This window comes from Dendrobium catenatum, unplaced genomic scaffold (genome assembly GCF_001605985.2).
Source record: "Dendrobium catenatum unplaced genomic scaffold, ASM160598v2 fragScaff_scaffold_1425, whole genome shotgun sequence".
NCBI classification, from domain to species: Eukaryota; Viridiplantae; Streptophyta; class Magnoliopsida; order Asparagales; family Orchidaceae; genus Dendrobium; species Dendrobium catenatum.
The window spans coordinates 3,936-13,252 of record NW_021319887.1 but is presented as its reverse complement, the minus strand read 5'-3'; the positions used below and the strand labels follow the sequence as shown (position 1 = coordinate 13,252).

At 34.6% G+C, this 9,317-nt stretch overlaps 2 protein-coding genes across 2 annotated transcripts; one reads left to right on the top strand and one right to left on the bottom strand.

The window, feature by feature from the left end:
- The first annotated feature begins 2,655 nt into the window (after positions 1–2,655).
- Positions 2,656–6,641, top strand: LOC110106849 (tubulin beta-6 chain). The gene is made up of 4 exons (XM_020836903.2): positions 2,656–2,757; positions 2,866–3,300; positions 4,019–4,288; positions 5,730–6,641. Exons 2-4 carry the CDS (start codon positions 2,907–2,909, stop codon positions 6,404–6,406), a joined length of 1,341 nt encoding a protein of 446 aa, XP_020692562.1. The 5' UTR covers positions 2,656–2,757; positions 2,866–2,906; the 3' UTR covers positions 6,407–6,641.
- A 305-nt stretch (positions 6,642–6,946) lies between these two features.
- LOC110106851 (putative SWI/SNF-related matrix-associated actin-dependent regulator of chromatin subfamily A member 3-like 1) lies at positions 6,947–7,965 on the bottom strand (the record flags this gene model as incomplete). The annotated part of the gene is made up of 1 exon (XM_020836905.2): positions 6,947–7,965. A coding segment is annotated over one exon (831 nt), but the record flags the coding sequence as incomplete, so codon positions are not given.
- Positions 7,966–9,317: the final 1,352 nt, after the last annotated feature.

Below are 9,317 nucleotides of genomic sequence, written 5' to 3'. Positions count from 1 at the left end.
TATATTGACTAAGCCGAGTTGAGCCTCTTCTTTCCCTCTGAGTAGGAACTTCTTATTCCCCCTTTGTGTACCAATTCCTTATCAAGGAAGAATAATGTCGGATCCTTAATCGAGATTTTTCTCGGGCCCTAGGCTCTAGATGTAATTAATCACTGGGGCTTGCGTCTGTGAGAAATGGAATTCCACAATAAAAAAACCCACTTGAGCTGATGTATCGGGTGGGGGAAATCTGTTGTTTTGATTAGGTTGTATATATTACTACCCATCGGGGTGTGCTGGTGAGAGCCGCTGTCCTCAATGGTTAATTATATGTGTGATCTAATTTTCCATTCCATTGGCCCACTTGCGAGGAGCGCGGAGGCCTGCGATCATCTCTATCCGTCGGGGTGATGCGGTCGTATACCCTTTTGCATTCGGTAGCTGCGGTGGTGTCCTTTTGGAGGTCCACAATAATGATAATGATGAATACATATGAATGAATAAAAAACTACATTAAAGTTGGATTTCATATCTTGCTGAATCATATACTTAAGCAAATATACATTGATAATATTTATAAATAGAACTATAATGAGCATAATTATAAATGCTTCCACTAGAATGATTTACATTGATGAATTCAAAGAAGTTCTGGTTGACTATTTAAGCAATTAAATATATAAAACTCATTCAAAATTGATCTTGGGCATGACAACACTAACCTCTAATGATATTTTACTCGTTTAACTACAACTCCTAACATATTCATCAACTCATCATCCCCACTGACACCTCGACTCTCCTTTCTCCATAGGGAGACATCAAGTCTTCTGTTATATAAACAAATTATATTTCGCTCATTATTTAAAAAAAAAAATTGATTGGAACACCCAAATGATGATAAGTCCAATAATTACTAAATCAAAGTCATAAAAACATGATGAGAATTAAATGATAAGAAGTGGTCAATAATCATGTAATTATCTTAATTTTAAAACTTTCTCTTACTATTTCATGACATAAATTTAATTCATTTATTCATAGCATTTGTATTATATGACTTGGCTTAACTACTCACTCTTTTCTTCCAAATGTCACATTTGAGGAAGGAAGATATGATAACAAGAAACATATACTTTTCTTAGAGCCATCACCGCTTATTTTATTTATATTTATTCTCACCGGATAGGATTAAAAAATACTTATTAAGCTTCAACATTTTGTTTGTAATAATTATTGATGTTCTTCTTGTTTAACTTATCAATTGTTTTTTTTCTATAGGAAGAGTCTTTAGGGTAGTATATTTTCATCCAAATGTGAAATGCCAGTGATTTCCCAATTATTTAAAATATTTAAGAAATGTAATGAGTAGTGAATACAGCCATTTTTTGAGATTGATGACTAGCGAATGTAATTAACCATTCATAAAATAAAATTTGTTTATCTTAAGTATTCTTATAGTTATCAAAATCTTATTTGATCAAATATGATTTTATTAATTTTTCATGGATTATCTCCTCTCCTTAAGAGGCGTATTTTAAGATAGATTACTCATAAAATAACGGAGCAATGATTTTATTATGTATAAAAAACAAGTTGGTATAATAAGAGGCCATTAGCGATCTACTTGGAATGAGAGGAACATGAAGGTCGATTTGTTGATATTTTGAAAATATAATCAAGTAATTTCTTGAAGAATAACTCAATATTTTGTAGTATTCTTTCCAACCTCTTTTAAATCGCAGATTATGACCAACCTGACAATTGATTAGGTAGAATTAATAGTAATTGAAAAAATGAAATACAAGTCCTTTTTTTTAAAAAAATTGGAATTGTTTTAATTTTCTAATGATAAAAAAATATCTTTCATGACATCCATAATTTTGATAAGCAGTGGCACCTACTTAGGCAATAAATTCTTTCAAACCCAGACCAAAAGCCTACTCTTAACCAAATAATAAAGGTTCAAATTAGAAGAAATGTTGAAAAATGCTTTTCCATCTTACAATTATATAATAAGGTATATCTTTATATCATATAGTTTGCCCTAACAAAATCTTATGTCAAATCATCAAGAATATTTTGTTGAGTGCATATCTAAATATATTGAAATTCAAATGTAGGGGTTTTAGCCTTTCATGTCTAAATAAGTGTTAAGTCCCGACGTAGAGATACGTCCGAGCATCCACTTAAAATTTGCTACATTGAGTATACTTTGGTTGCACTTTAATGTGCGTTTGCATTTTACCTGCGTTTTAATTGCACTTTAATTGCGCTTTGACTGTTCTTTTATTACGTTTTTTTACTACGCTTTATCTGCGTTCTATTAGCGCTTGACTTAAAATTCTACGGACACATTAAATATACAAAGTAAAACATAAATTCAATTGAATATTCTCGTGTCCACTCCACGTGTTAATATTTTATTGGACCTAATAATTTGGCTCTAGAGAAATAATTTTTCTTACACATGATAAAGATAGGGGCAATTTCGGCAATGCGGTACCGTCCTCTAATAATTGAACCGAATTAGGGGTACTTTCGGCATTCTTCAATCAATAATAATAATAATAATAAAACGATTGGCTTTACTTGCCAGCGGCGGGCCCGCCAGCCGTCCGATCACTCCCATCGGACGGACGGCATCGCCAGTAAAAATAAATTTGAATGAGAAGCAATACCAGGATCCCACTCTCTTAACTTAGAAAACGACTATTTATACCTGCTCTTCGAGGACATTCCAGTGTCCATCTCCCAGTCTAGTGCTAGTTGTCGCCGGTCAGATCGCCGGAACCCTAATCCCAGCCTTTTTTATCTCACCATTTCTCTCTATTTTATGGCGCCGGCAATCTTCTGTTGTCTGATTCGCTTCTTGTTCCTTTCCAGGTAGTATCAGTGGTAGAGGGAGAGAGCGTGAACGGTTAAAGATGAGAGAAATCCTTCACGTACAGGGTGGCCAATGTGGTAACCAGATCGGATCCAAGTTTTGGGAAGTAGTGTGCGATGAACACGGGATCGATCCGACAGGGCGGTACACGGGCACATCGGATCTGCAATTGGAAAGGGTGAACATCTACTACAACGAGGCATCTTGTGGAAGGTTTGTTCCCAGGGCAGTCCTTATGGATCTAGAGCCAGGAACTATGGACAGCGTGAGGACGGGACCCTATGGCCAGATCTTCCGCCCTGATAACTTCGTGTTTGGACAATCTGGCGCAGGTAACAATTGGGCCAAGGGACATTACACTGAGGGGGCCGAGCTTATTGATTCGGTCCTTGATGTGGTGAGGAAGGAGGCGGAGAACTGTGACTGTCTTCAAGGTATGCTTTCTTTGTTCATACGCAGTTTGGCTGCTTGGCTACGAGTAAGATTTAGTAAATCTTGAGAGAATCAAACACTGAAAAATGATTGCAATAACAATTGTTAAATCTTACTCAATCCTGATAAATCATTTAACTATTTGTTTAGGTATTTAAATTTTATCATAGGAGAAATACTTCAACATTAAATCCTGTGCATGATAATAGCATGATATAAGTTGAAATGTTAAAATTTTGGGTATTCGATCCCCATGATAATACTTAGAAAATTTTGGATTTAATCAATTATAAAGTTGAAATGTGATTCATCAAAACAGTAGGATTTAAAGTTTCCATACTTTTGTTTGACAGATTTTAACCTAAATGTTGCGTACATCCTGCCTAAATTAGGATACTAGAGTAATGGTTTATTAATCTATTTATTTATTGGCAAGATCTGATATTGGAAATTGAGTTCAAGGCATGGCTGATCTCGTCAGCATAATTGCTTGCGGCGGCATTCATGTATTTTCAGCTTATACATTCGTTTTTACTTAATATTTTTTTCCTTTTGTGATCCGGTTAATTCGTTTTATGCTCATGTTATTACTGGATCTGATTTGTGTTTTTAGTTGGACACAATTATATTCCGAATAATACTTCAAACTATGTTAATTTTATATCAATTGCTGATTTTTAGATCAGTTCATTCTAATTAAATTGTGCTTTCTACGTTTAGGGTTCCAAGTGTGTCACTCACTGGGTGGAGGAACTGGTTCCGGGATGGGAACTCTGCTGATCTCTAAGGTCAGGGAAGAGTATCCTGATCGGATGATGCTAACTTTCTCTGTATTCCCGTCCCCAAAGGTCTCCGACACAGTTGTTGAACCCTACAATGCAACTCTTTCTGTACACCAGTTGGTGGAGAATGCGGATGAGTGCATGGTTCTTGATAATGAGGCCCTTTATGACATATGTTTCCGTACTCTCAAGCTTACCACTCCTAGTTGTAAGTATCCTAAATTCATGCAGTTCTTCATCAACTTATTTATTAGATTTTTTTTGTATTTCATCACTTATCTGCCATTATGATCTGAATCTACTTTTTTGTTTGCTTCTTCTAAAATCAATTTAGAAAACGGTGGTTATATGCCGTTTTATTGAATCTGCAGCTTGCACAAGTTTTTTGACCCTTCAGTTTAGATTTACTGCTTTCCAATAGATTTAACTGTGCTTATATGCAGTTTGTATCCTGTTTGGCTACAAAATAGGAAACCTTCAGGGAATTAAAACCTGAAATTTTTTTCACATAATAACTGTTAAATTTTTTTAAATTCTGATAAACTCTGTTGTTAGTTGTTTTAGGATTTAAGATTTTCCAAAAGGAGAAAATGCTTAAATTCTTTAATTCTACTATTGGTGGGATTTATCAAAACAGTAAGATTTAAAGTCCATAAAATTTTATTCGATTAAATTTAAATTTAAGCTAAATGTAGCTTAACATTTGCCTAAAATAGAATTGCAAACTTGAAGAATTTAGTACATATTTTAAATCCAATTTTTGCAATTCTTGATACGATTAAAACCTATAAGCTATTTGGGTTGAAATTTATTAAATCTTGCTAAACAATGATAAATTGTTTGGTTGTTTGTTTCATGATTAATATTTTTCTGAGTGGGAGAAGTCCTCAAATCGATTAAATCTTATGTATGGTAGGATTTAACATTTAAGTAATAATTGGGTTCAAACACGATTTATCAAAACAAAAGGATTTTATCCCCAAATACTATTAAGTAGGATTTAAGTTAAATCTTGCCTAAAATAGGATACCAAACAACCACTTACAATAAGGGCCAACCTGCAATGATAGATGTATATTATTTGAATATAGTTTAGATCTAGATCTTCAACCTCCAAGATGCCTTTTTTGTCTTTTATTTTCTTTTAATAAAATGGCGCTATCATTACACCTTACTATCTTCATTTGTGTGCTTTTTCAACCTCTTTGTATGATAGGAGCTAACATGATTTACACTAATGAAGTGCTTATTTTTATGCCTTAATCAAGTGATTATATTGATGATTGGGATTAACACCTCTAATTTGTTTTCAAAATTGCTATGGTTTTGGAAAAAACCAAAAAAACAAGCCATCTAATTTAGATAAGGCATCTTAGATATAACTAACTAGGGTAGTTTATAAAGAAAGTAGATCATCACCTTTTGAGGCTCTTGTCACTCTCTTATTCTACTATGGTTGTTTGGTCTTTATAATCTCTTGCTTAACATATTTTGTTTCTATTAAATATTACATGTAGATCTAATCCTACAATGATGGCCTGTTCTAATTTACTAGGAGAAATGTAGTGAATTTTGATAAGTTTAACTGTGATAATTAATAAATGAATTTTGTTATGTGGCATTTCTCACTTGAGCACAAATATGAACAGTTGGGGACCTAAATCACTTGATCTCTGCTACCATGAGTGGAGTTACATGCTGCCTTAGATTCCCTGGCCAGCTAAATTCTGACCTTAGAAAACTAGCCGTAAACTTGATTCCATTCCCTCGACTACACTTTTTCATGGTTGGTTTTGCCCCGCTGACCTCTCGAGGATCACAACACTACATATCCCTCACAGTCCCCGAGTTGACTCAACAAATGTGGGATGCAAAGAACATGATGTGCGCAGCTGACCCTCGCCACGGCCGTTACCTCACTGCATCGGCCATGTTTCGCGGGAAGATGAGCACAAAGGAAGTCGACGAACAGATGATAAATGTACAAAACAAGAACTCATCCTACTTCGTCGAATGGATCCCGAATAACGTGAAGTCGAGTGTATGCGACATTCCACCGAGGGGTCTCTCTATGGCTTCCACATTCATCGGTAACTCAACTTCAATCCAGGAAATGTTCAGAAGAGTTAGCGAACAGTTCACTGCTATGTTCAGGAGGAAAGCTTTCTTGCATTGGTATACTGGTGAGGGTATGGATGAGATGGAGTTCACTGAGGCTGAGAGCAACATGAATGATCTCGTCTCAGAGTACCAACAGTATCAGGATGCTACAGCTGATGACGAGATTGAATATGAAGAGGAAGAAGAAGCAAATCAGGACAATTGAACACTTCAGAGTTTAGCTGCTCAATATTTATTTTTTTTTCTTATACCTTCTTATTATTAGCTTTGGTGCAAGGAATAAATTCTCTATTGTCTTTTTGATTGCTGCGGTTTATGTGCTGAGTATGCCTTAAAAAAAAAATTCTGCTTCTTTGTTGAGCAAAAACATTTGGTGATTTTCTGTGTTCATGTTTGTAATGGTGTGCTTTGTTTAATAAAATTTGCATCGAGTTGAATTATATATATATATATATATTTTTTTAATTTTATGAAAATTTTAAGATGAGTTTTGTTGCAAAGAATCGACACACATGATTGTTATTTCTACCTGAATGCTTTGGAGTCCATATCTTAATTAAAATTTAACAATACATGCATTTGTTTTGAAATTAATACACCAATATAAGAGTTGATTGATTCATATACTGCTCTCATCTCAAAATAATTTTAAGAATTTTAAAATTTATTCAAATCAAAATTTTTGATTAAGACATCCTAACCCAAAATTTCACCAAAATAAATGCTCAAATGTATCAAATCAAAATTCAAGAGTATCAAAAGTATTGAAAACTCAAAATATAAGTTAAAAAAAAAGGGTTACTAAACCAGCAAGATACTAGAAGTTATATGATACAAACATTTTACATAAACAAAATACAAAAGCAGCAAAAAGGCATTCAAACTTTCTTTCAGGCAAAATCATGGCATGCAAAAACAAGGTAAAGAAAGAACCTACAGGCGAAGCATGGTACCAATATCCTCGATTTGCACTTTCTTCTGCTCCTTAGCAGCTTTCTTACCAAAAAGACCACCTGCAAGTTTCTTCTTCCTCTCTTGGATCGCCAATATTCTCTCCTCAATACTATCCTTCACAATAAGTCTAACAACCTTCACTTCTTCATTTTGTCCAATTCTATGAACCCTATCCATTGCCTGCTCCTCAGCAGCTGGGTTCCACCATGGCTCTACCAAATACACTCTTGAAGCCACTGTGAGGTTTATTCCTGCACCAGCAGCTTTGAGGCTGGCCAATAACACCGTCGGCGTCAGAGCATTGGGCTGATTCGACGAAAACTCTTGGATCACTTCCGCCCTCTTTTTAATGCTCATCGAACCATCTAAACGAAGTGTTACAAAACCAGCAGATCTTAGCACTTCTTCTAACAAGATCAGCATCTTTCGGAACTGTGAAAAGACTACAGATTTGGTTGATTCCTTGTGTTTCTTGGATTCCAGAAGGAGGTTCAGCAATGCCAATACCTTGGATGAGATCGGCAAGCCTGAGAAGTCTGTTGTGGGATTCTCATCTGAAACTTCTGGTGTTGGAGCTAAGAAAAGATCAGTTTCTGACAATGGATGCCGGCAGATCGGGCAACATGGATTGAGAGTTTTGAGAGTTTTCAATATGCAGATTTGGCAGAAGATATGAGCACAGCGTGTTATGATGGTCTTTGTTGGTGGAGAAAGGCAGACAGGGCAGTCAAAATCATCTCCATCTTCTAACATTAAGCCTAGTTTCTTCCACAGCTCTGGGTTCTTGGAAACATCTACACGAGGCCAATTTTTTTTTATTATTCAAAGATATGGAATAAAATAATTTGAGGGAAAGGAGAGAGTAGTAAGAAGCAACAGAATTATCAATTGATTAGAAGCATTATTGTTTTATAAGAGAGTTTTTATTACTATTCTGATCAAGTTATGATTGACATCAAACCGAACTATCGCAATGTAATCAAATAACATTTACAATGAAATGAACTTTCACTAATTAATTTTCGTAGGATGCATGTCTTCCTTCCATTTAAAAGGCATGAACCAAACCATCAACATAACTTCGAAAGAAAGAAATCATGATGACACAGTTACAATGAAAATTGTTGCAAGCACTTCAATTTTTCAAATTAAAAGAAATTTGGAATAATGACAAATCTTAACAGTAGAATATATGTTGGAACTATTTGTTCTCTATTTCTCATTTCAGTTACCTCTTTGCTGGAATGCTGAACTTAATAGGTGATAAACAGGATTGAAACCAAAACTCATAAAACCGGGCCAGTTTAACAATGCTTATTTTGGTCCATGAAAGCAAGGAAAAAAGGTTGTAAAAATGGAATAAGTTATGATAATAAATTCACGTGATATTAACCAATTAACTAAAGTAAAATTGTGCTTGGCATGTATGGATTCAGAAATGAATTGAACAAATAAAATCTTTAATATAAAGTTTTCCTAAATGTTCCTATCGTTTGGCGTCTAATAAAGGAGGGCAATTTAGATGTAAATCAGCGTTTGTCGCAGTTAATGGAAAGTATCATGGCGATTCCTACGGAAATTCCCAATTCCATTTAGCTTCATGCCCCAAGCCATAATGCCACCCGTACCTCCACTTTCTGTGGAGGATATAGCCGAGTCTTACAAGGACCTTTTCCATCTACCATTATTTTCCATCGACCTATTAGTCCAAAATCTAAATATGCACAAACAAAATGAAAGAAAGATGTGAAACAAAATAAACATTTTAAAATGATTGGATTTAAAGAAAATTTTGAAATATATATATTTTGAATTTCTTACAAATTAAAGATGGAGAACATTTAATGTTAATCAACCCCGGAAGAATGCATTTCTTATACTCTCTAATGCGCTTCTGTTTTGCCTTGCCTCAATTTGTAATCCTACAGCTGAGGTTAATGAAAAGGTATTCTTCAATTGATGTTCAATTGATTTGCATTTTAATTGATATATGCATTTTCCAATTTAATGTCCGGTTCCCTGTAGTCCACTCAAATTCAAGCTCTTATATTCTGCATTTTTGTTCAAATGCACGTTTGTTTAAGTCCCTTGTAATTGTTCAAATTGTTCAAGTCATTTTCGTCGTCAATTGTTTTGAGTTCAGCTTTATGTTTAAGTCATTA